Below are 27,870 nucleotides of genomic sequence, written 5' to 3' on the forward strand. Positions count from 1 at the left end.
ATCAGCTGTGGGCGTTCTCATTTCCGAAAAATCTCGGTTTTTGGAGTTCACGGGAGCTGCTTCTCCCTCTTCAAATCAGACCGGGATCTCCAAGGGAACGAAAAATCAATTGGGAGATCTTCGAACTTATGAAACATTACACTCCCTTACAATGCGGCTCATCGAGAGCACTAATAAGGCACATTTCCGCGGGGATTGTTTAAATATGAAATCGATTATGAGGCGGTGAGTTTTGAGAGCAGAACCCAGAATGTTGCCCAAGTACGACGCAGACCGTTTGGGTTCCGATAGATTTATTGTTTGCACTTGACACGGAAATGCCCAGATGTTCTGTGCAATATTCTAGCTCGCAAGATAAATGAGCCTGGACCTTCGGGCACAAAAGTGGCTTAAATGAGCTTCTAAAAACTAGTTAGAGCTTCCCCTAATGTCACTCCATATCTTACCTCAGTGGATAGGTGGAGCAAAACGCAACCCAAATGGTGGTCATCTGCATATATACACACATGCTCTCTCTCTCACTCTCTCTGTCTCTCTGCATCTCTCTTTCACTCTCTCTCACTCTCTCTGTCTCTCTACATCACTCTCTCATTCTCTCACTCTCTCTGTCTCTCTGCATATCTCTCTCACACTCTCTGTCTCTCTGCATCTCTCTTTCACTCTCTCACACTCTCTGTCTCTCTACATCACTCTCTCATTCTCTCACTCTCTCTGTCTCTCTGCATATCTTTCTCACTCTCTCTGTCTCTCTTCATATCTCTCTCACTCTCTGTCTCTCTGTATCTCTCTCTCATACTCTGTCTCAGTCTCTTTCTCTCACTCTCTGTCTCTCTGCATCACTCTCTCACTCTCTCTTACACTCTCTGTCTCTCTGCACCTCTCTCTTACACTCTCTGTCTCTCTGAACCTCTCTCTCACTCTCTCTCACACTCTCCGTCTCCCTGCACCTCTCTCTCACACTCTTTGTCTCTCGTTCTTTCCGCTTCCCTCTCTCCCTCCCTCTCGGGCGATGTGGGCTCGATGAGCTGCCACTGCTCCAGGCTCCCCGCTTAATCACCGCTCTGACAAACATGTTGACAAACAGACTGCCGGGGAACCGTCGCCATGGCGAGCACACCGCGCACCGCACTCGCCCGACCGCGTGAGTCAGCACTCCTCCCGAACCCCGTCGCCCGCCCGTCCGCCCGCCCGCCCGCCCGCCCGCCCGGCGACGGCCGAGTTCGTGAGCCACGATTGGCACACTGCGCTCAAACAGGCACCTGGTCCTATAAGGAAATTAAACCCGGGGTAGCTGTTTGTTTGGACATAACAGATTGCCCCACTCGATTGATTATCTACTGTGCGTTATGGCTCTGAGCTCAGTCTGCACGTTACCGCATGCTAAACAGAGAATTACGCTTGGGTGTCAAGCTGTTATCCGAGACTCTGCCTTTCTGTATATGTATACAGTGAGCACCAGAATGTTTAGGACAAAGACATGTTTTTCCTTCATTTGGCTCTGTACTCCGCAATTTTAGATTTTCAATCAAATAATTAACAAGTGGTTAAAGCGCAGATTCTCAGATTTTATTAAAAGGTATTTGTATACATTTTGGTTTCACCATGTAGAAATTACAGCACTTTTTATATGTAGCCCCCCATTTCCGGGCACCAAGATGTTTGGGACATATTACAGTAATGTTATGTAAATAAACGTAGTCATGTTTAGTACTTTACCAAACAGCATGGAGCTAACTGTATATATATGTATTACCAGTTGCTGATATCATAGCATATTTGATTTTTACCTTTAACAAACTAATGCTCAGGGAAATCGACAAGACTAGTTGTCAGCTGAGTCTATGACTTTGGTGTTTTATTGCCTGTCTCTCAGGACTATGCCCCCAGCCCAATGATGTACAACTACACCTCCAGCTCCGATCTATCTAGGGTAATCTAGTGTTTGGGTTTTAAGTCACTCTGGACAAGAGCGTCTGGCAAATAGCAGTAATGTAATGTAATGTAATGTAAGCCACGACCTCTCTGTGACCGCTGGAGAAATTGATGGCCGCATTATGCCTTCTTTAGATTCACCAGATACTTAGCTCCGGGTTCTTAACATTGACATGACTGTCTTTCCTACAGCTGATACTGAATCAGCGTAATGTTCCCCTGTGCATACGCTAACCTTATTCATTATGATCTTGCTCTCGGGTCCTCCCTCGGCAACATAAGACAAGACCACACTTCATTATTTAATGTAGGACGGAGTGTGGCACAGTGGGTAAGGAACTGCGCTTGTAACCGAAAGGTCGCAGGTTCGATTCCCGGGTAAGGACACTGCCGTTGTACCCTTGAGCAAGGTACTTAACCTGCATTGCTTCAGTATATATCCAGCTGTATAAATGGATACAATGTAAAGTGCTATGTTAAAAAGTTGTGTAAGTCGCTCTGGATAAGAGCGTCTGCTAAATGCCTGTAATGTAATGTAATGTAGGCTTTGTGTAAAGAACAGACGTACACCGTTCACGTTTTCCTATTGAGGCGACGCTCTTAGCCCGAGCGACTTGCACGCTGCGTACTTTATTTAAATTTGTTATTTATTTTTCCTCATTTGTACAGCAGGATGTTTTTCTTTCTTTCTGAAGCAGTTCGAGGTAAGTGCGTTGCTCAAGGGTACAACAGCAGTCCCCCTTCTGGGAATCAAACCCGCAACCTCTAGAGTACGAGCCTCCCTCACCAATCCGCTACACCGCCACCCTGCTATTTTACAGTCTCATAATGAGACTGCGCTATGTTTTACAGTGCTCTCCAGTGGTGACGTGCCAGTCCGCGGCGTGGTTGCCATGCATCAAAATCCCCCTCCCTTCGCCGAGTCCCCGTGCCATTGGAGGGAGGGATTCTGGGCATCAAGCTCAGCGGGACGGGGAGACAGCTCCCGCCAATTCTGTTCTTATTACGGGAGGGAGCCCTCATTATCCCACTGCGGGCCAAGTTTCGGTCTAATTAAAATCACAGCATTCCAGAGCGGGATGGCGCTTAGGCCAGTCAGATGGCGTTCTGTTTTCACAACTCAAGCCAAGCGTGCCGCCGGTGGGTACTCGGAGAACAACAAGAGCGGGAACGACAATAACGAAAAAGACAATAAACGACAGAGCGTTATGAAAACGAGTAAACAAGAAATTAGAAAGAGCACCCTGGGTCTTCAACCGGTTGCGTTCCAATTAATTTTCGCCGCGCGCGAGGAAAAATCGCATCACACATCGCGGGGCAGCCGACGTGTTTTCCTCGTCTTCCCGCAGCAGTCAGACACAAATGTATTCCGGCCCAGCCTTCTGTGACCGAACTGAACCCCCAAGAAAAAGGTGCAGAAATGGAACCTGACGGTGTGGCAGATTTAAGAACCCGGGACTTGCAACTTGGAGGCTGCAGGTTCAAATCCCAGTTCAGGCATAGCCATTATACCAACGAACATGGTACCCCTGAGCTTAAAGAGATGGGAAAGCCAGCTGGTGGGAGGATGCTGAACAAAGAGTTCTAGCGGGAGTGTACGGTCTCATCCAGACCAGGGTCAAATACGCATTTGTTTTGTATTCAAATAATTTTCTACGCTTTACTCATCTTGTCTGGTGTATTGGAACCAATGACATACTCTCAAAAAGTGCAAACCCCGCCTTCCGGTCATATTGGCAGGCTAAGTTACACCAGGCAAGATCAATAGAGCACAGAAATGTATTTGAATCAGAAACAAATACGTATTTGACCCAGGTCTGGTGTCATCGTTGTCAAAAGATAGGAAGCCGTATTCAAAAGTGTTGTGGCATGTGTAAATGTTGGCAGGTTGAAGACCAAGCATTCTGGAGAGATTACAAGGGCTTGTACAAGTAGCAACACAGCAATTGTATATTAGTTTGAACTGATACCATCCCATTGGTGTAAAATGATTCTAAAGAATTATTATTCCGCAGATAAACTCTTCACAGACCTCCTAGCCAGTCCGCTGATACTTAATGCAATAAATTCAAGACTTACTAAGCTCTCTTTGTGCTCTAGCACTGAGTAGGAGGAAAATAAAGGTCACAGAAGGAAATCTATTTCCTTCTGCTGGGCTCATTTTGGTCTGTGGTTGTCTGAAGCTTTAAGCCTGTTGTTGGAATCATTCAAAGGGTAGGCTTTGTGCTTTTGGCAAATTTCCATCAGAGAAATTCAATTATCAAGCAGAGTAAAGATGTCAATAAATTCCAGTGGACTTTTATGATGGGTTTATATAGCTGTGATTCATCCATTTGATTTACTTTGCTTACAACTGGCTTGGCTGTTGACAGTTGGGTAAAAACACACACACTAACATGCACACACACTCACGCTCGTACATTCACACATGCGTACACACACACACACCACTACTACGTACTGCTACCTACGTGCTACAACCCACACTTCTTCATTTCACCGCACACTAGCTACAGCTACTCAATGTCTACTACACAGTGCTTCACACAGCTTGCAACTATTCTGGATTACTGCCACTGTAATGGCTGACCTCATCAAATGACATCCAGCAACTCCATGCTTGGCTTTACTCAACAGTGCTGTACAATACTCTAAAGCTAGCAACTCAGAACTGTTCAATACTCCAACTGCTATGAACCGCTCCATTCTAATCTACTCCACATCTCTGAACACAACTCAGCATTGTTTATTACTAGCATACACTGCTTTATACTATTAAAACCCTCAGTCCACAACTCCATACTACTGTCCATCACTCGAGACCTCAACCCACTCCTCCACGCTGCTGTAACTGCTTTATTGACTATTACATACTTACTGCACACCAATCCCAACACTCCTGAGCACAACATCACATTAAAGCCAATTACTCCCTGCTGCAGAAGAACACTGCTCAATAATCCACATCAAAGCCTTCAGGGGAAAAAAAAGACATCAAAATATAGAAATACTCCATATAATATTCCGAGTAAAGTTACAATATCGACAGTGGGCGAGGAATGTTCTTGTGCGAGTATCGATTTGAATACCTGAATGTGTTTGTTTATTCACATGCATTTCCACAGACTGCATAATTAATATTTCTTAAATGCCAAAAGCAGCAAGAAGGCGTCAGGTAAGTGCAGCTGTTTATGGTGGTAGGTGAGAAATGGCCCAAAGCTATGCGTTTTCCGAACTTACTCCCCGCACCCCTTTCGCCCCACTGTGAATCACCCCCGAGCTGAGAGCTTCTGGCAGTGAGATAATATTACACAGCACCTGAATATAAATCACTCCTTATTAGAAGGGCTTTTTTCTCAGACAAAGCCAACAAGGCCGGCTCCGCTAGGACACTTATTCACTTCATGTAGTGGTGGCTTAAAAAAAAAAAAAAAAATGATCGAAAGTCACCCGATTGAAACGCACTCTGAGGAAAGAATCTGAACTGCGTTCGACCCGATAGCGACTCTCTCTGAAAACGATTGGAAATGTCTGAGCTGACAGGGAAGTCTGTCAAATTTAGGGCGTAATTAAATTATGTACATAACTGCGATAAGATTGAAGCCGCAACCGGAAAATCCTAATAAAATTTCTTACAATCCGTACACCGCATTAACGAGATTTACCGTTGTCGTAAAGCTGTAATTATCTGTAAAGTGTTGAAATGTTGGCGTTAACCACTGAATGCTAACGCCATGCCATTACCAGATAACCTGCTCCCACGAGGTTAATTACCAACAATTGATCACTTATGAACATATTTCAAGTTATGATGCAACAGCACACGAATGAATGCATGACGGTTCTGTTCTCCATTCGCCGGACTGTCTGGCCTCTAAGACCACGTGACTACAGTTATTAGACCCGCCCCTTTTCAGACAGAGAGCTATTAATCTACGCATCCTTGTCTACATCATCGGAATTTAAAGTGCCACCACTACCTGTCAAACAGCTATTTCCTGGAAACAAATGCAAGCCAGTAAATCACGGTCCCATCACCATTATCCTTGAAATCGGACATTAGTCGTCATCATTGGCAACTCCGACCCCTACAGGTGTTTCTACAGGATGTTTTTTAAGGCCTTTTTTCAGTTAGCCAATGGTCATTCGTTTTATACAGCCCTGCATGAAAGATGGAAATACCATTGCATCCAGTCCATCCTTTACTTATTCCCTCTGCTGCCCTTTTTCCCTCTCTCCCTCTCTCTCCTCTCCTCTTTGGCCATTTCTCTCTCATTCTTTCTCACTGTTTCTTTTTGCCCCTCTCTCTCTCTCTCTCTCTCTCTCTCTCTCTCTCTCTCTCTCTCACTTCTGTTGGCCTTGGTTCCTTGCTGGGTTCTGACTCCGTTGTGATTTGCGAGCGGGAACTATTTGTTCTGCCAGATGACCCGTCTCCACGGGCGACAGAGACTACCCACAGTCCCCTGCAACCGTCTGATCCTCAAGGAGGTGAGCCGTGAAGAGCTGGGCATATGCAACACTGTGGGGAGGGGGAGGGGGAGGAGGAGTGGGGGGGGGAGACATTAGTGTGTAACACCCATGAACATCTGCTGCGGGTGCCCCTGACTAAAGCACCCTACAGGACACAGCATTTCATCACAAGCTTCTGCAGCAGTTTGGCCAAATCGTATGGGGAGCAATGGTTGCATTGTAGGGCTCTTTCTGTAAGGGCGCTGGGGACCGGAGTCAATAAATCACGTTCAATTTGGCACAGTGTCACATCCTGCTGAAGCAGTCGCTTAACACGGAGAAAACAGGTCTCTGACGAGTAACACGAACACAAAATACAGGGTAGTATAATGGTCAAGGAACTCGCCTCGTTACCAAAGGTACTTTGGCCTGAATTGCTTGAGTACATGTTCAGCCATACAAATGGATACTATGTAAAAAAAAAAAAAAAAATCTGTAAGTCTCTGTAATAGACTGGTGACACATCAAGGGTGTATTCCTGCCTTTCACCCAATGCATGCTGGGATAGGCTCCAGCGCTCCCCGCAACCCTGACCAGGAATAAGTGGGTATGGATAATTGACGGATGGATAGATGTGAGTCACTCTGCATCTGCTAAATGCTTAAAATGTAATGAAATGTCACCCCTCCCCCCCCACCTTAGATAAACTGATAATGCTCGAGACGAAATGGACAGAACGGCCTATGACAAAGGAAGCAACAGCGAGCTGAGGCAGCATCAAGGGAGAAAGAACACATTACGGGAATACGATCAAACTAATAAAAAAAAGAACAATGTTAATGTTATGGCGTGACATTGCATTTCAGCTCAAAGGCCCTTGGCTGTTTTTTTTTATTGCGTCGCGTCCTCCATATTGGCAGGCAGGTAGAGCCTGATTGGTTGAGCTGTACACACTGAGGACTTTTGGGCTGTAAAAGACCAGGATGCTCCAGCAATAAACCTCCATAGGCCATCTGTGTGGTTTCTGGTCTGTTTTACAACCCCAACCTCCTCATCGCTGCCCCCCTCTGGCAACAGGAGTTAATGGTGTGTATCAGGCACGAAGCACTGCAGGGGGGCCCAGCTGGGATTCAAACTTGCAACCTCCACACAGCCCAAACTGGCCCAACTGCAGCTCGCCAGTACAGGGGAGCTCTATACGTATAGCAGATGGATAGATGAATTTTTTTTTTCTTCTTCTTCAAATAAACGCACTGTAACATTTACTGCTGAAAATGCTTTTTTAGAAAGGGTGTGAAATATCTGCTAAAACTCTCAGGTCTTTCGAGATCCATCAGCCTCTCAGCCCACTTGCGGCTCAGAAGACACCCTGTTGTTCAGCTGCCTCAATGTGCGAAAAAAAAAAAAGAGAGACCCAGATCTGAAAAGGGATTAAGAAGGTGGGCTGGTGGAAGCTATTTCGAGCTCTGTTCCATAAGTTAAAAGTGCATTCACACACACGATGCTAGAAAGTATGTTTTCTGTTCGTGCTGGGAATTTTTAACACGCAGGCAGAACTTCTGCAGAATGTTCTGTAGCGGAGTCAGGGGCCCCTGGATCATTGCATATTCAGGGCCCAAAGGAAGAGCGCTCTGGAAAAGTGCTGTCATCGTAATCTGCTTCTCTCTCTTTTTTTTAATGGTCGTCTCTGTGTTTTGCTCTGGAAAGAGCGAAGAAAGGGGTGTGGTAATCCCACCCCCGGATCCCTGCTCTGATCTGAGCAAACCAACGTAGGAGGAGAGCGCAGAACATCAAAAAAAAGCCTTCTTCTCAAATAGACTTTCCCCACCTTTCATCCCCTGGAACATCAACACGTCTTTATTTAGTCATCCTTAATTTCCAGGAAATTGGGTCAAACTGTGCTTAAGAAAAGCAGCGGTGTCTATTCTCTGCGATCAAAACAAGAAGTGAGGCAAGGTGGCTGCTTTCATTCCATTTCCCATGATTCCTAAAAAATAGAACATATGTATGAAACGAGAAGAGAAAAAAAGCAGATGTGAAAAAGAGAGATGAGTAGAGAGAGGGACAGATGTGGAGCAAGCACGAAAAGGCAACAGCGAGTGTGCAGGCGGAAAGAAAGTGAGTTTCAGAGGTTATTTGATCAAGAGAGGTGTAAATTTGAACTTAAATGACCAGGTCCCTCAGCACAGATAGCTGCTAGTTATAACTCAGTGAAAGACCACTCACTAAAAAAATACAATACCCATACCACCCCTTCTCCCTTTATTTCTGCAATGGAATCATCAAACATCAGCTGTCTGTAATTAGAGTCTGTCAAATTATCCTCTCCACTCCCCTCTTCCCTGTCCCTCCTCCCTCCATTTAGAAGTGCTTATTCACATTGTCTCATGTTACATATGGTTTACAGTGTCATCATTTAAGTAAAAGCGTGTAAAGCTTAGAGTATATTAGGGCTATATGGTGGAATCGGAGTATGGCCCATGGTAGACCTGGCAACACAGATGCAGAAAAAGAGAGTGAGAGAGAGAGAACGAGAAAGAAAGAGCGAGCAAGAGAGAGAGAGAATGAGCAAGAGTGAGAGAGAGAGAGAGAGAATGAGCAAGAGTGAGAGAGAGAGAGAGCACAGAAAATGACAGATATAAAATACGATAAAGCTGGGGTAAGCTAGCAGGACACAAAGCCAAACAAGATAACACAGCATCATCAAAAAAGCCTCGATAACCTGGGGGTATGGAGGCAGCCGCGGATCGACTCCTATCTCACCCGGCGCAAAGAAAAAAAGAGGGAGAATCACCTCAATATTTTACATGGCATCCAGCAGTTTACCTTCTACCCCTGGATGAACTGCATTTGCCCAAAGGGCCCCATGGTTTAGCACAGGGAGGAAAAAAACACCAACCACGCCTGACTCTACACAGAAAGACCAAGGGATAAAAAGCCAGGGTCTGTTCTAATTCGATTCCAATCAAATTGAACACAGTTTGTTTCTTCTAGTGGGGGGGGTCCACTGTACCAGGGCCCGGAGGTGGCGGACAGACCGGAGAGCGGTCGCGGGATTCAGGACCGCAGGACAGCGCTCCATCGATCGCCGCGCGGCTCTAGCGCCCGTTAACCGCGGCTTTCAAACGACCGCCATCGAGGAGCCACCCGTAACGCGATTACGGTCGCGGGGTCGACTCGACCGCCCGTTATTAAAAGCCCCTCTGCCCGTTTTGGGCGAAACGCCGGTGCCTTTCTATCACCCCAATGTCCGCCGGCAGCCCCAGCTGTTGCTCTGAACATAAGAAGAAGAACAAGAAGGCCAGAGTCTCCTTTTGATGAGAGAAATATTCTTTACGTCTTTGGCTGGCAGAAGCCCTGGTGCAAAGCAACCTATGGAGCGCTGGAGGGTAAACCCAACGAACGCATTTAAAATTCCCAATTAAGCCCCTTGAAGTCATAGTAGCAGAACAATTTATTTGCTAGTTTTAACACCATAAAACCCAGTATTATAATCCAAACAGATTTCCTGCTTGTCTAAATGTACAGACCCAAAGTGTCAGATACAATAATGAATTTTTGGAGAGTTGGGACTTAGGTAGACACAGGTATAACTCAAACAGGTACAACGAGAGGAGCAGGTTTGTGACCCAGCTGTTCGAGCAGCTCTGTCTAGTTCAGGCCAATCAAAGTCTCTTTTCACAAAATAAAATATGGAAAATATTCTGCTGTTGTCTCCCCCATCTTATATTTTCCATAACCATTAAAATAACTAGATGGCAATAACCTTATCAGGATAAAGGATCCCAGCGAGCACCTAAATCTATGGCCATGAATCAATGTTGACCAGAGGCACCTTATTGTTTTCAATTTCCTCATTGTATATGTGGGATTAACATTTTCATCGATTCATTTTCCCTGTTAGATAATAAAAATATTTCATTACTTAGCCTGTTCTGTGTCCTATAGTGCTTTATCTCCAATAACCCCACAAACGTATCCATGTGACTTGTGACATCACCCAATCGTTCCACATCTCATTTGCATACGGGGTGCTCACTGCATTGAACCAGTTTTAATGGCTGCTTTCATCCCATCCACGTAAAATGAATAAAAGGCTAATGCAAATTATAAAATCAATGTGCGCATAAATACATCAAAGCGAAATAAAATATTAAAAACCAACCTGATTAATGACAATAAAGGGGCCCGTCGATCGAAGTCGCAGTTGATAGCGGTTGATCCACCGTCTAAATTCTATCGATCGCAACGGCTCTGCCATATGTGCCTGTGATGAGCTACGCTTCCTTAGACTCTACAGCCCGACGCTGCCTCCTCTGCTGCTGTAAAAAAAAGGGCTGTCTGCAGGTCATCTGCAGCAAAACTTTGTCCGGCTTGACCCGGATCCCAGGAAGTGATCGGCGGAAGTGGTCCTAACAGCGAGTTCAGGAAGTCTCGGCCATGAAGCTGGGTCTCCGAGCCAATCGATCGATTGGCATGGATTTTCTGGGCCTGGGCTTGATGTGGTCTCAGACCATCTTAAGCCAAAGAGGCTTAAGCGCAGCCAGAGCGGTTCGAACCCGAGTCTCTGGACGGGGATGTGCGTCAGCGAGTGATGCAGTTTCATACGAATTCAATTGTGTAATGGCGTAATGGTTCAATGATGCACTTAAGTAATGGTGCAGTGATGTAACTGTGCGGTGATATTTAGATGTGATTGTGTAATGATATTGTGATGCAATGAAAAAAATGATGTAATGCTGTTACCATATTGTGATGCAATGGTGTGAATCTCTTTCTAGAGTATTCCAAGTTTGCCCAAAAAGACTATAAGATCAGAACAGGTCCTAGAACTTCAAACTGTAGAGATTAAACAACCAATCATCTTCCATTTTATACTGACTACCAAATGGCAACCTGACTTCATCTGTGGATAATTATTAATCTTGAATTCTTCTGTCCTTAACAAAATGCCAATAAGTGCACTTAGGGAAAGTACAGGACACGTGTTTTATGCTACTCAGATGAAGAGCTTTGACTTCCACTGAATATGTAACCTGGTCTAAGCCATACCTGAGATCCACAAAAGCACAGCCCAATAGTGCACACCATTGGTACAGTACAGGCCAAAAGTACTAGGCCACCAGTAGTTTTCTAAAGAAACTTTAGGTAGAGAAGAATTCAGTTAATATATGCACATATATTGAATAACAAACCAAAATATAAACATTTTTTTCAATTTATACCTACAATAGCAGAAAAAAATGTTTATACTTTGGTTTGCTACTCGATAAACACCCAGAAATAAACAGAATTATTCACTATGTAAAGTTTTTTTTTTTTAAACCACAGGTGTCCGAATACTTTTGGCCTGGGATGCACCAACTCTCAGCCTCGACCTGAAACACCTGTTCAGTCTCTCCATCACGAGCAAACCGCCAACAAACCCACAGCCACCGCCCCCCCCCTCCCCTCCCCACTCCCCCACCACGACTCCGCTTCACCCTCCGTTCTCTTTGAGAAGGCAGCCAGCCGGAATCAATTGGCCCTTTTGGATGCGGGGCGTGGCCGCGGCCGAGCGTTCAGATTGCCGTGCCGACGCCGCGTCACGGGACGCCGCCCGCTCGCTCGAGCGGGGCGTCCCGGACAGATGCTGCTCGTTAAACCCCCGAAGTCCTACACCTGTGCTCCGAGCCAAACGCCTCGGTCCACCTGTGTGCAGGGGCGTGCCAAGTCTCTGCATCTTCATGACAAAAATGTTGAGAAATATGCTTCAGTCTGTTCTCCAGAGTAGGGGTCAGTTACACGTGACGTAACGTCATGGAATGTAATGCAGAGTTAATTCCATTTCAATTCTATCAAATCAGGAAATGAAATTGAAATGAACTAAAAATCTAATAATACATTTTTCTAAATACAATTTTTTCTATTCTTGGTTTGAATCTCTTCTTGGTTTATTTCCTGAACAGGCTGGGTGTAAATGGAATTGACTCCCTCAACCCCAATGTCCTCAGACATTAATGCAGCTAGCAGAAAATGGTGAGGACACTGAAACCTGTTTTGAAAATATGGACAGCCAGATCATTACAGTGACACTCCAGGACTAGTTCCCTTCTACTCATCATTGTCTGTCCTGCCTGCTGCTCTCTCTACCGTCTGTACTGCCTGCTGCTCTTGCTGCTCTCTGAACCGTCTGTACTGGCTACTGCTCTCTCAACTGTCTGTACAGCCTGCTGCTCTCTGCACTGTCTGTACTGACTGCTGCTCTCTGAACTGTCTGTACTGTCTGCTGCTCTTTCTGCTCTCTGAACTGTGGTACTGACTGCTGCTCTCTCAACTGTCTGTACTGCCTGCTGCTCTCTGCACTGTCTGTACTACCTGCTGCTCTCTGCACTGCCTGTACTGATTGCTGCTCTCTTTACTGTCTGTACTGACTGCTGGTCTCTGCACTGTCTGTCCTGACTGCTGCTCTCTGAACAGTCTGTACTGCCTGCTGCTCTTGCTGCTCTCTGTACTGTCTGTACTGACTGCTGCTCTCTGCACTGTCTGTACTACCTGCTGCTCTTTGCGTTGTCTGTACTGATTGCTGCTCTCTTTACTGTCTGTACTGACTGCTGGTCTCTGCACTGTCTGTACTGCCTGCTGCTCTCTGAACTGGCTGTATTGACTGCTGCTCTCTGCGCATGGATCCTTCCAAGCTTATTCTTGGTTGAAAAATGTTTGCGGGAAAAAAAGTATTTTCACACAGCACGCACACCACTCTCAGTTCTCTCTCAAGGTCTCCATGGTGACGATCAAGCTCCCCCTTGAGGCATCATTAAAAAAAACAAAACAAAATGAAACAAGACTTGTACATCTCCAAGTGATACACCCTGTTTTTTTGAAAGGTGAGTATGCTGTGATTTAATGCGTGTGTGCGTGCGCACATACACACACACACATGCACGTGTACACACATACACACACACACACACACGCACACACACATTTTCAAGCACAGGTAGATACAATAGTATACCATTATTCCACAAATTCAAGCACGTGTGTGTGTGTGTGTGTGTGTGCATGTGTGTGTGTGTGTTTGTGTGTGTGTGCATGCGTGCGTGCGTGTGTGTGTGTGTCGTACCCCTGGCAGAGTCTTCTGTTCATGAAGGGCAGTTTGGGCCCTCAGTGCCGACTCTCTGGAACAGTAGGTCAGAAAGGCGCAACCTGACAGAGAGAGAGAGAAAGTGAGAGAAAGAGAGAGAGAGAGCCATTAGGAAATGACATGAATCATTACCATCATAACATAACCACAATTATTATATGTACAAGAGCTGAGAAAGGGAGATGTACCCAGTGGGAATTTATGACTTAACTGTACAAGGTCATATATGTACGTTAAATATGAACATACACGCACACACACACACACATCAAAAGGGAAAGAGGGAGAGAAAGGAGACAGAGTAACGATTTCTCAGCTGTAAAAAACTGTGTGTGTGTTTGTCGGTGTGTGCATGTGTGTGTGTGTGTGTGTGTGTGTGAGTGTGCATATGTATGAGTGTGTGTGTGTGTATGTGTGTGCGTGTGTGTGTGTGTGCGTGTCTACTGCACTGAGCACTGCACTCTGTCACTTGCATCCGCAGTGTGACTCAGCTCTGGTTTGACAACACACCCTTATTCGCGACCCTTATCGCTCACAATGCACATTTTTAGGTTATTATCCATTTTTACAGCAGGATATTTACTGAGACAGCTCAGGTTAGGCACTTTGCTTAGGGGTGTAACCTTCTTAACTGTCCCCCTGGGAACAGAACTGAAGGGTTGGGCCTGGAGTTCCAGTTCCACACAAGTAATTCTTCTCCTTGCTCTGTTCCTTACGGAACGTCCAAAACACTGATGTATTCAGCAGATATTTACAAATATGACCAATGGCGAGGCTATGATTTATTGGATAGCAATTTATTTCATCACCTAATGCAGCACACCTCTCAAGAGTCCTTTGAAAAACAGCCTTTAAACTCATCATGTGTAAATCAGACAGGCAGCTCCAGCAGACGCAGGGAAATGCGTACCCATGCATATCAAGAATAATAAAACTAACTGACACACGCTTTACACAGTGAAATAATTATATTTCTTGTGTATGATGCCCGTCTCAAATTGGAATTTTATGAGTGTGCTTTGCAAAGCACGGCACAGAAGGCAGAATTAGCTGTAGGAAATGAATTATGGCTAAGCATAATAACTTGCCATTATCAATGATAGGAGCAAATGGAAAAATGGGATTTTGATGGGTAGATACACACAGGATAGGAATACTGACAGAGAAGCTATTGAAAGGAAGCAAAATAAAAAATAAAAAAACCCAAATAATAATAAAGCACAAATAGTAAAAGCTTTGTAAATCTGGCATTATATTTAGTATCCGTGACAACCTTGTCAGACAACAGAGCTAATCTGCAGAACAAGTGAAAGAATGGGAAGACGAGGCGAAAGAGAGAGAGGGAGTGCCTGCTCTTCCTTCTCGCGTGTCCGATAATTTAATCAATCCCTGGCCATTTCTTTTTCACGCCATTTCAAACTATCGGATTTCAAGCTGGTAACAATTGATTAAACAATAAAACACTTTGCCGACTGCAGTGCGAACCCTGAATAGGAGGGGAAGTCTTCAACTGGTTTATTGGAACCTGGGACCAACAATATATGCATATACAGTGAGCTCCATAATGTTTGGGACAAAGACATATTTTTTCTTGATTTGGCTCACCACATGTGGTAGAAGTGTATTTTTATACACTTTGGTTTCACAGTGTAGAAATTACAGCGCTTCAATTACAGTCCCTCCATTTCAGGGCAACATGATGTTTGGGACATATTAATGTAAATTAAATCAGTCATGTTTAGCTCTTTGTTGTATATTCCTTTGCATGCAATGACTGCTTGAGGTCTGTGACCCATAGACATGCTGAGTATCTTCTCTGGTGATCCTCTGCCAGGCCTGTGCTGCAGCCATCTTCAGCTTCTGCTTGTTTTGGGGGCTGCTTGCATTAAGTTTTCTCTTCAGCATAGGAGACGCATGTTCAATAGGATATAGCTTGGGTGAATGACTTGGCCAGGCAATCATTTTCCAGGTTTTGGCTTTGAAAAACTCTTGCTTTAGCATTATGTCTGGGATCATTGTCTTGTTGTAGGGTGAAGTGCTGTCCAATGAATTTGGAGGCATTAGGAAGGCAATAGGAACCTGAGCAGAGAAGATTTTTCTGTAAACTTCAAAATGGGGGTCTTGGGCAGATCCTTTTGACCTCCGCACTTTGCTCTTGCCTTCACACTGATACAAGTGATACCTTGGTCTCATCTGTCCAGAAGACCTTTTTCCAGAACTCAGGTACTCAAGCTGTAACTTGGCCATCTTGCATTTGTGGCTATCTAGTGGTTTGCATCTGGCAGTGTAGCCTCTGTAGTTCTGTTTGTAATGTCTTCTGCTGACAATAGTCACTGACACATCCACAGCTGCCTCCTGAACAGTGTTCCTGATCTGTTGGACATGTATTTCAGGGTTTTTAATCCATTATGGTGAGAATTCTTTAGTCATCAAGGTCTTTTTTGGCCCTTTGCTATTACTGAGCTCACTGGCGCTTGCTGTCTTCTTAAAAATGTTCCAAACAGTTGGTTTTGGTAAGCCTAAAGTTTGGCCTAGGTCTCTGACTGTTTTTCTTATTTCTCAGCCTCATAATGGCTTCCTTGACTTTCACTGGCACAACTTTGGTCCTGATGTTGACAAATGCCAGCACCAGACTTCAAACGAAATCAAAAACCTAGAACAAAAAGTAGATACTAAAAGCTCCCTTATATCTACACTAAGGAAGCAATTGAATACATTGGAAAACCTGTGAAGCCATTTGTCCCAAACATTATGTTGCCCTGAAATGAGAGGGGGGGGGGGGTTATGCAAAAAAAGTGCTGTAATTTAGACATGGTGAAACCAAAATGTATAAAATACCCTTCAATGAAAGCTGAGAATTTCTACTTTCACCCCCACATAAATGGTTTGATTACAAATCTAAAAATATTTCTTTGTCCCAAACACTATGAACTCTATATACAAATATATACTCTGTGTATATTAAAAATAAAAAAAAATTAATAAGACTATATGCCTTGTAAACTAAAAATTTAAGAGCTATTTCTGGGCCTAATGGCAGTGTGAAATTGATATTGTAGTTACAGAATGGCATTCAAAATAGTGATTAATAACTGCCCTTCCCAAGAGAAATATAAAATAAATGTAATATCCCACCACAGAGTAACCCTTCCACATGCTAACTCAGATTGCTATGAGCTGAACAACAATCGGGTGGTTCACCACAGGGCGAAACAAAAGTAGCCTCTAACACTACTTTCAAGGAAACACATAAACAGCACTAGATGGAAACACATTAATATAAGGTCAGTCCGCTTGCACACAGATGACCTCAGTAAGAAGGGCGACATGTGACATGTGACATCCTACACCCTTTTTGGAATTTTTGTAAAATTATATTAATGGCATTCACATACAGAGAGAATATCCATTATTCACTGTGCAGCATGCTACGATGGACATGGAACACTAAGCGTGAAAAACGAGGCAACTCTATCCATGCTAGGTAGAAGGCAAAAGAACAATTGCCAGTCTGTGTAACTTAAATTCTCAGTGAAGACAAAGGCAGAAGGACAGAGGACGTACAAAACTATTAACTAAATGAGAGGCTTGTAACAAGAGAATCAGAGGTGACAGCAACCTCTACCTTGAAGTCAGACTCCTCCCAGTATGCATCACTGACCAATACGGTCAGCGATAAATCTGTGTTAGCTTGGCGAATGTGCAATATCCGTCCTTTCTCAGTCCTGCAACTTCACCCTGACTTCGACCCCTCCACCACACAGTGAACCACTCAAATACAGACACCAGCTTGGATCAGCAATGTTTGTTCCTTAACTTTGACTCAGCAGTAAATACATTTAATCATTCATTGCATTTGTTTTCTGCACAAACACAGTTTGGCAAGTGCAACAATAACCAAAATGCACTCAACAAACTATGCTGATTAAAGAAGTAATCAAACTTTGATTCAAATGGTTTAAGTCAAAATTAACCCTTTAACGGTCTGATCATCCAAGTGGTAGTAACGTTTTTCATTGTGAGCCAGTTAAGGGGTTAAGGACAAATGCTGGTTGAATCCAGTCCAAAGAGTTAAGGGTGAATGTTGTTTGAATCCACTCAAAAGGTAAGGGCAAGTGTTAATTAAATCCTGTCCAAAACTAAGGGCAAATTTTGATTGAATCCAATCCGAAGTTAAGGGCGAATGCTAATTGAATTTGGGCCGCAGTGCTTTACTGCCCTTGTCGTCACACGTGCTCCCTCCTTCAGGCTCCACCGATGGATAAAAGTGGTCGTCTTTGCTGTTGAAGAGGACACTGGCGTTCTCCGTTATGAATCACCGCCGTCCTGTGAGTCCGGATGGAAGGACGCCCTACCCCCTGATTGATTTGCGGTGCTTAATTGGCTTTATTGCGCAAGATGGCGCACTGGGGCTGGCTCTCAGTGCCACAACCAACCCCTCCACCCCCCCCCCCCCCCCAACCAGACTCCCCAGCAACCAATATCACATTCACTTCCATTTAAGAGACCTTGTTTAATTGCTTTTCCACCATCTCCCATGCTATTGTGGGCTCGATCCTATGGGATTATTAGCAACCCCGGGTCTTCAATAATTAATTGCCAGCTATTTATACGGATATGGGCAGTTCCTTTAAGTCCGCAGTCATATGAAAGAGCTATTTCATAATGCAGCTAGGATACAGGAAAGGGAGGAAAGGATGGAGAGAGAGAGAGAGAGAAAGAGAGAGAGAGCAAAATGGATAAAGGGGGGGGGGGGAACACAGAGGTGAAGAACAAACACAACAGGATGAAAAATCTCTGACAGCCCGGGAGCAGGAAGGCAACCACGAATCAACCGCTATCTCACCCCCCTAAAAATGAGGGTGAATCACCTCAATATTTTACAGTGAGAGGGGAAAAGCTTAGGCTCGACAGGGTTAGATGTGGCTCTTCTGTCTCTCTGACAGAGCCCTGCGCAGTGAGATGGGGCAGGGTGTCTGCTTGTCACGGGCTATTATCCTGTCAGTCTTCCCTAAAAAGTGCTCAAGGAAAGCTCCCTTTTATCTGGTCCGGCTCTTCTTCCCAGTGACATCACAATGCTCAGTTTTATGGCTCCCCCTTTATTCTCTCTCTTTGTTACAGCGAAGGGGATAAAAAACGACTGTCAATCACTGACTTGTTTTAACAAATCAAAAGGCCTGCCTCTCCACAGCAAGACACAACGATTGGTTCAAACCAGTCAGCTGTACATTGTAGCTCTGCCCATTTCTGGTTCCATGGAACCTCACCACGCCATCATTATCTGCCACTAACAATGAGCTCTCCCTAATACATGCAACGTGACATACATTTCTTTAGAATTCATATGCAATATACACACATTATAAATGGACAGAAATGAGCAGAGATCAGTCAGAAATTACTTGTTACATTATGCGGTCGTATTTAATTGGCTGCCACTCTAGAAGCCCATATAATTGGGTCATTTTTTGCTAAGCTGTTTTTAAAGAAAAGCACCAGTGTTGCCAAATAAAATTCCATGCACTTTGAGAACTGGCATGGTGACAGTGCATATTATTGCCAATTTGGTCACTGTGTCATGTGATCCGGGGGCTGACAAAAACACTCACAGCGTTTTTCAGCATGAGTTGATTCCGGCACAGTAAATTAGGCTCCTCTGTTTTAATTGTTGTGCTCCCAGAACATTTTGCTCGTTTCTGGGTAAAGAGCCAGTGTTTATTAGACACTTTGTTCACGAAACCTCGCTTTCCGTCTCTCCCGGCTTAATCCGCGAGCCACAGAACTCAAACCTTTCCGGAATGATCCGGGGGGCCTGACTGAGGCTCCGTTGAACATGACGAGGGGATAAAAAAAAAAAAAAAAAAAAAAGCAAATTTCTTGTTCTTTGATTAAAAACTTTGACTAATAGGTTCTGGCACGGGCGGCGGTGTGCACGCGGGGTTCGGAAAAGCTCTCTCAGGCACTTAAATTGCATATAAATCTGTGATAATTTGCGTAGGAATTTCTCGGCTAATCGTTCCCAGCGGGGCCGAGGAGACTGCATAATGAATGGCCGGGCAGGAGGAACTAACCGCTAGAGAGAGAGGCCGGCGCACGCACCGAAGGACGACCGGCAGCCCGTCCACGGCCGAGGCGGGTAACTCCTCTCCTGGAGGGCCGGTGTGTGTGCGCGCGTGCGGTTCTGTTTCCGCCAATTACCCGCGGCTCAATGGGCTAATTAACTCTATACTCCATTTCCAGTTCAGGCGATGGATTAGACCAGAGTCAAACATTTCAAGTTGGCACCAGAAAGCCGACCGCTGAAGAACTTATCAATTAACGTACGCTAAAATGTCAGTCAAACATATGATCGGGACGATTAATGGAGTCGATATGAGAGCCAGAAACCAGCAGCCCTTACTCTAGAGAAGGTGTGGTCAAGGAGGGCTGTTTCCAGCTTTTATGCAAACTTTTAGGCTTAATTATTTAATCAGCCTATCATTTATGCAAATCTGGCATTTTTGATAGGTTCATGGGTTACTGCTGAAGACTGTACCTCTATGAAGCATGTTACTTTGGCCTGATTTAAGAATGAATCAGCATTTGTGTATACATTTAAATAGCTAATTGCCCAGGGTTAATTGGTGGAAATAAATGCTTGCAAACACACCGACCCTACAGTAATGGAATTGCTCTCCTTTCCACCAGTGAGATCGGCATGTACATACACAAGACCCAACCAACAAGTCTTACTCTAGAGAGATTAGCAGACACAAACACACACACACACAACATAATTAACTCTAGAGAGATCTGCACCTGCACACTGTGTACGGTGCTTCACCATAGAGACAGGCACTTAGCACACATGGTCTAACAATTAGCGAACTGCCCTCCCCCTAAAAAATCAGCTCTAACAAGCACAGTCCTGACCAAGCAGACTCACTAAGTGCATGGTTTCTGGACTCCAGCCCTGGCGATGTTTAACGTGTTTCAGCACCAGTGATTCATTTAAACCACTGATTGGCTAAAGAGTCCACACACCTTGATTCCTTCCTTCCAAAATTAAGTTATTTTATAGGACAAAAAACCTACAGATAATGTGGTCCTCTCAGACTTGAGTTTGACACCCCTGCTCTAAAGAAAGATTAGCGTTTAACTCATATAAATTCACTCTGGGCCAATGATGGGACCAAGAAAATATGAAAAAAGGTAAAAAGCAGTGTGTTGTTGATGGAGTAGCAAAGTAGGGTGTGACAAGAGAGATCAGTGCGTAGGTGTGACCGGCGGGGGAGGGGGAGGTGGGGGTGGGGTTCAATCGTGTTTTCAGCAAAGGACTGTGGGTAGGCGTCCCAGCTGTCACTGAGGGAGTATGACTTTTCACACGGTGTTCTCTCTGATCAAGGTGTTCTCCCATACATAAAACCCCTCTAAAAATACAAACTGAATTCGCAATGCGCATTTCAATTATTCATCTGAAACGTGAAAAAAAAGAGTGAGGGAGAAGAATAGCTACAGATGTATAATATATGTAATTTATAATACTACACTAATACACTGTCCGAAGATCTGGGTGAATTTTGAAATATCAACCCCAGTTTTTTTTACTCTGTCATAATTTTAATTTTTAAACATGGCCTGCCCTCATCTCTGGCGTGGACGCAGTGTTCCGTACGGGATAACAAGGACGACTGCAGAGTGAGCCTCCAGTAGGGTAACCTGTGGATGACTCTGGAGGACAGACAGGTCAAAGCATGCAAGCGAAGTAGGTCAGAAAGAAATCAATCTATACGGAGTGTGACAGCAGTATCCATCCTCCCTCCCCTTCTCTTTTTCTCTTTCTTTCTCTACCACCGTCGGCTCTCCCTCCCTCTGAAGCCTGAGGATCAAAAAAAATAAAATAAAGAAAAAAACACAACCAAGATCAAACTGCCGATGTGGCTTAGAAATTTGACCTGTCCTGAAGGCTCAAGATAGGCCAACACGTTTTAGTACAAAAACCCAAAGGCATTAAATCTACAATGCAGTAACATACTGAGACTGTGTTGCCTCAAAGTCTGCTCAAAGGACTCAATCATCCTAATCTTTAATTTACAGGACTTGCATAAATGTTAGCACTTCCTATTGTCATGCATACATGTGAACAGTTTGCCATGTTACTGCAAACCAAATTCTGTTTCTTAAGGGAAAAAAGAATACTTGCATTGAATCTCTTTAAAACTGGGCTCCGGCAATGGCTATGGGCAAATTAAGTTGACAGAAAGCATAGGGTATGTAGCATTGAGGGTATATAAATGGACAACGGGGATGCCTCTATTTTCAAAATGGGTGAGACTGGAGGCCAATTGCATCACTTCCTGATCAGCCTCTCATGCAATGGATACTGGGAATGCACAAGATTGTGCTAGTGCCAAGTCTCTGGTTTGCAATACAAATTGTAGTAGCTACACTCCTTGTAGTAGCTACACTGTAGAATTAGTTACAGTACATTACAGCATCTAGGTTAACACACAAAATCATTATAATTCACAAACCATCCTAGAAATATTGATATATGAAATTATTCCTCATACTCTAAATAACTTGCTATAATATGTAGTGTGGACTTTCCATGCAACAAACCTCCATCAGAGTTTCAGAATTTTTAGGGAGCTTATTCTTCAAACATTACAGCGCAGTCCTTCGAGGTTGCAGGTTCATGACGTCATTATTTGTGCTGAGATGCCCAAAAATAATTACTTCCGCTGGCATGCGCTAGGAGAGAAATCCTGCCCCCTGGTATGTACTGTAGTGAAGTAGAACAGGAATATGGGCCATGCAAACACAACAGAGCCCCATGATAATCACATGAGTCACAGATGAATGTTCAAACTCATAGGACAAATGCAGGGACAGTGCAGTCAGAGAAGTATTCAGCAAGACTCACAGGACAGATAATTACCTGTGCAGTTTTAACTATTCAGATATCAGTAAAATAATATCTGCTGATGTTTCTTCTTTGTTTAACTCAGTCAGTCTAATGTCAGAATTGACCTATCAGTCACTCCAGTGTGGGTTAGAAGACCAATAAGGGGGTCACACGCTTTGATATCATTAGTCAAAGGGTCTAGGCATCGTACTGTATCTGCAAAAAAAGGCCAACAGGATGCTGGAACATATTGCAAAAGGTAGCAAGTATAAATCAGAAGTTATATTGATGTTATAGAATGCCTTTGTCAGTTGAACAAGTTGGAATAGGTGGAAATTAGCAAAAGGTAAATTCCACTTGACGTTCAGGAAGTAATTTGTACAGAGAGTAGTCAAATATGGAATAGCTTCCCAGGTCACAGAGAAGAGGCAGAGACTCTAGGAATGTTCAGGTCCGGGCTTTATGTAGTGCTGGATACTCTCTAGTTTGTATGTAGATGGTTTGAATGGTCTTTGGTCATCATTATATGTTTTCATGTTCTTATGCTCTTTCATATTAGGCATTCCATTTTGTTGTAATTCTGCAGTGTGTCATTTTTCCTTGAATCCAGCTAAAGTAACCCGTTTCCCGATTCATTTATACTTAAAAGTTAAAGTGTTCTTTCCAGATGAGATATGTTACACACTCGTTTTTTATTTGGTACAGTTATGTGACCTGGCGTTCCATTTGCGTAGCAGCAGAGCTGTTGCTAAGAGACACTGCACAAAGGGGACAAAGAGGAAGAACGATGAATGTGACGCTCGTGGCAGATTAAATCGGGAGCTGACATATGTAAATATGCGCGATGCTTCAAAATTAGCTGAAGAATTGAACAGAAACATTCATGTGTGAATAAAATTGGCATCCAATGCACAGGAATTTAATTAATCTCTATTGCTGCAAATATGAGTTCCAAAGAATCGGAGCCACCGCAGAGGGTTTATTTCACATAATTCCTCTGGAACAAATGCGTTCCACGTGAAGTTAAGATGGAGAGAGCTACGGAAATGAGAATTACTCGTGAAAGAATTTCCATAAATCACCGCTGAAGAACTTTTTGTTTGCAGCGCAGTGAGACAGCCGGTCCCAAAGTTTTGTAATTGCAAATTTAGCGAACGCGTTAAGTCAACTTTGTTGTTGCTCAGCTTATTTATGACCGATGACAGAAAGTGGACACGTGTGTCCTCCGTTGGCAGTCGCGGTTAGCTTGTTGATTTGCGTGAGAGAACACCATCTTTTGTGTGTAAAAAAATGTATTGTTTCTCCCCGGTTGTCAGTGGGGAACTGCTGACGACAACATGATTTATAATAGGTGATGTTACCATGGCGAGAGGAGCCCAAACCTAGCATTTCCTGATTGATAAATATTGCTTACCAGTGTGCAGCCATGGTTTGGCATATACATCACCACCTTTGCTGCCATTGGTGTAACTCACCTTTTAAAAAAAATACTTTTCTTCCATTCTTCTCCCAATTTGGAATGCCCTGTTTTATTCGCCACCAGCACGTATTCTTGCAAACTCTGCTTTCAGTTTGGAGGTGCTAACACAAGCATGTGCTATCCTCCAAACCATGTGATGTCAGCCATCACTTCTCATCACACCACAGAGTACAAATTGGGTTCCCAGAGACATCAGTTGCACTTCATGCACAACTGAACAGGTGGACAGTGCCTTTGCAGGATATGCCACCCTGCAGCCCCTGTTTTTATGTTTGCATGCCCATAAGGTGTTTTTTTAAGCTGTGAGTCGCTACCCTGTCACTGTCGAACCAACAGAGCTGAAGGCTGGGTCCAGGACTTTGGACTGACTGTCATTTTGTTCTTTTGATTGACTGTTTTGTTCTTCCATGTGGAATGCAATGTAGCCCTGTAAACAGCAGAACAACAGTTTTTAACAATTTTGTTTGGCCTTTCTTTTTTTAACCAGGTTGGTCAGCTAACCTTTACCCTAACCCTAACTCAATTCTTATTGGTGGTGATGCCATAATCAGTGTAGATAGGGAGTCCAAGGGATTCTGTAGCCAATCAGATATAGGGGAACAGTCTGATGGACAGACGTAGAGAGCCAGTTTTAGGTGAGATAGATTTAAACACGCCTACTCTTTCAAGAACTGCCGGGGGATCCTTAATGTTCAAAGAGGTCCAGATGTACATAAAAACAACTCTCCTGGATAACAACACTATTAAGATCGTACTATTGATACACTAAAAAAAAGTGAATGCTCACATTTTGGCAGTACGAAAGGGTTCTGTTTGCTTGCATTAATAAAAAAAGGCCTGTCTAGTTACAGCTAGGACAAGGTGAACACAAACATCATTGGAATGACATTGCACCCACAGAGGAAATATACCCTGTGCAATTAAGGGGTTAAATCAGCCTGTAATTAAGTACCTGCATATCCTGCAAATCACCCAATTATGACAGGACCCAGGTCTTAATCACACTGATCTCTAAATTAATTTAAAAATTCTACCAGGGTGATTTTCTTTCTTTTTTTTCTATGCTCCTTTTTTATCTTAATTTTTTTTTTCTAATCTTCTTGAAAAACACCCCATCATCTGGAGATTGCTCGCTGGCTGGCCCAGGATCAGAGTAATCTCAGTGTCTTTCCTGGGGACGGCTACCCTCCAGGGGGTACTGCGGGATGGTGCTTGGCAGCTATCCTTCTCCTGTCTGTACCTCTGTGCCTCCGCTCCCCCCCCCAAAATGTACAGACGCACCCCCGAAGACAGCACAGGGGCGCGCGCCTGCCATCATTCAAAACCGAAAATGGCACAATGGGGAGGATGACAGGAAACTGGAACGCTCAGAAACGTCGTCGTCTGCCTTTAACGGGGTGTCAACGCGGGTGACAGAATGGGTTTTCTCCGGGCTTTTTTTAGACTCGTGGATGATGCAACGTTCGTTGTTCATCGGTTCTGAGAGCAGAAGCGAATGCTAGAAATAAGGCCAGGTCAAGCAGAACAGGTATCGCATGAGCAGTAGCTTTAACCGCAGTCTGGAAGCAGTCCTTGGTTTGTAATTGGAATAACACCGCCTCTAAATTATTCCATTGCTTAGCAGATGCCCTTGTCCAGAGCTTGAGGCACAACTCGTAACTTTTTTTTTTGCATTTATGCCCCTGTATATCTGCTGTTGCTATTAAATTATGGGTCTTTATTACTCAAGGATACGACAGCAGTGTACCATGGAGGTTTCAAACATGCAACCTCTTGAGTTCCAAGCCCAGTTCTTTAACTAGCACACAATACACCTCTATATGGTACTGCACCTACTCAACATGTGTGGTGTTTATGTCATAGCTGCACCTTATATCACACACTTCCATGTCTTACATGGATAATTACTGTCCTGTGTAGAATGCTCTATTTCTCTATTTGACTTATCTGGCCTTGATTACATAATCGAATTTCACCTGGAGCAACAGACACACCCTTTAGAATGCCAGTGCCTCAGAAGTCCATCATATTTTAAATTCACTGCCTAAATGAAAACAGGAAATGAATCTAATTGGGAGAGGGGGCGGAGAGGGAAGCCTTGACTTTCAGTTGGGAAGATTACCGAAGAGATGAAAAAAAAAACTTTGAGTCATCGCTCTCATCAGAGAGATTTCAGTCCCTGAATTAAGACAAGTTGGGCTCAGCACATCTAATTGAGCTCAGAATGAAGGTCTTTTTCCAGCACATCTAATTGAGCTCAAAATGGTGGTCTTTTTCCATCATCATCATTACCGTAATTATCCTCATTATCATCACCGCCATCACCGTCACTATCATCATCAGCATCATCATCGCCATCATCATCATCACTCTCACTATCATCGTGATTACACCCTGTATTTATCTAATACACATACTGAAGAGTAAACCCTGCAAGATCTGACAGCTGTAGGCAGGCGCAGATATGAGAGCACGAAAAGGCCATGCACTCTCTCTGGATGTTAGCAAGTCCAGGGACAGTGGGACAGCCATTTGGCTCCATCTCTGGTAGATCTAACGCTAAATTTAACTTGGGAAAGGAACAAAAAGGGGTGGCTGATGAATTACTTCAGCCCTAAATCAGATTTTTTTTTTCAGGGGAAGTTATTTAACCCTTTAGACCTTCTAAACATCAGTAGAATTCCTGAAAATTGCTGGCTACTTTATGAGAGGGATCTACTTTCAGCAATAATCAGAAAAAAGTTTTTTCATGCGACAGTACATTTTGTTTATTTGCATGTTTTTTCAAAGAACAGGAGTGTTTTCAAACTTATTGGCATTTAAAGAGTTATTTAAAATATGACTCCGTTTTTTACTGATATATATGCTGGAACCCCGCCGTTTTGGTTAAAGAAATGGGCTGATATCCAGATTCTTTTCTTTTTTTGCACGCTCAATTCACAGATGCGGCACAGCCATTGTACCCTTGAGTGAGACACTAAACCTACTGGAGACTATTTGCCGTGCTCTGCTGGCTCAAGTCTGCTTCTAAATGTTCTCTGGGTGTTGAAGCGAGAATACAATTTCAGAGGCTGAAGAAAAGCCAGTGGGCACAAAAAAAAGAAAAAGAAAAAGAAAAAAAAAAGAAGAAGAAGAAGCGTTCAGTACTTTTTTCGTGAATCTTTTCACATTTTATATGCCAGACGCGCCCGTCTCCTCGTCGCTCGGAAACCGCTCGGCTCGGCGCGTCCCTCGCCGCGCGCGCGGCTCCAGGAGTAATTAGAGCCCGCGCTGCTTCGGCACATGTCCGGCAGCGCGGCGGTGGCGGCGGCGGCGGCGGCGGCGTGATATAACGGTTAGGGAAATGGGTCCATAACTCAGGGGTTGCGGGTTCAGTTCCCAGGTGCGGACACCGCCGTCGTTACCCTTGAGCGAGGTGCTTAACCCGAATCGCTTCAGCGAAACGCCCGGCCCCGTAAATGATTTGTATATAGAAAATGCAAGCCGTGCGTGTCGGTCTGGATGAGAGCATCGGCTAAAGACAGTAAGAACGGACAACACAGGGAGGAAGAATGAAAGAAGCAAAGAAAGCTGTGTGAATCACATTGGATGGGGCTCTGTCTTAGCTTTGTCGTAGCTTTGCATTGGCATGGTTCTGTTTCTCCCATTTTGGCAGGGCTGCAGTCGGGCCCTGCTCTCGCTGTCTTGTACGCCCCCTCCCACTTCGTGCCCAACACGGGAGGGCTCTGAAAACAGGCCTTACCGCACACTCTCCTTCTCCAAACAGAACCTGTTAATAAAACTCCCCTGTGTCAGATAAAGCCAATTCTTTCCTCTCGCTAATACAAACACACGCGCACACGCGCACACACACACACACACACATGCATACATATGTGCTCAGTCTCAGTCACACACACACACAAACACACTACCACTCACACACACACGCACACATTCACTCATCCGAGTTTTTCCTCTTCGATCCTCCCCTCTGAGCTCCTCAGCCCGTTAGCG

The 27,870-nt window shown here is 44.3% G+C and overlaps 1 protein-coding gene across 7 annotated transcripts in view; it reads right to left on the reverse strand.

Moving 5' to 3' along the window:
- Positions 1-27,870, reverse strand: part of LOC118207104 (CUGBP Elav-like family member 4) — a 53,969-nt gene that overhangs the window by 14,429 nt on the left and 11,670 nt on the right. For 5 of the 7 annotated variants that reach the window (XM_035380404.1, XM_035380408.1, XM_035380406.1 and 2 more), the window contains exon 2: positions 13,487-13,569. In XM_035380404.1, coding sequence (XP_035236295.1) covers positions 13,487-13,569 — 83 coding nt within the window. Of the gene's footprint in view, positions 1-446; positions 583-13,486; positions 13,570-27,870 lie in introns of those variants that run through there. The other 2 variants (XM_035380411.1, XM_035380410.1) reach the window with 1 other exon arrangement.

The sequence above is a fragment of the Anguilla anguilla genome, chromosome 10 (assembly GCF_013347855.1).
Source record: "Anguilla anguilla isolate fAngAng1 chromosome 10, fAngAng1.pri, whole genome shotgun sequence".
Classification (NCBI taxonomy): Eukaryota; Metazoa; Chordata; class Actinopteri; order Anguilliformes; family Anguillidae; genus Anguilla; species Anguilla anguilla.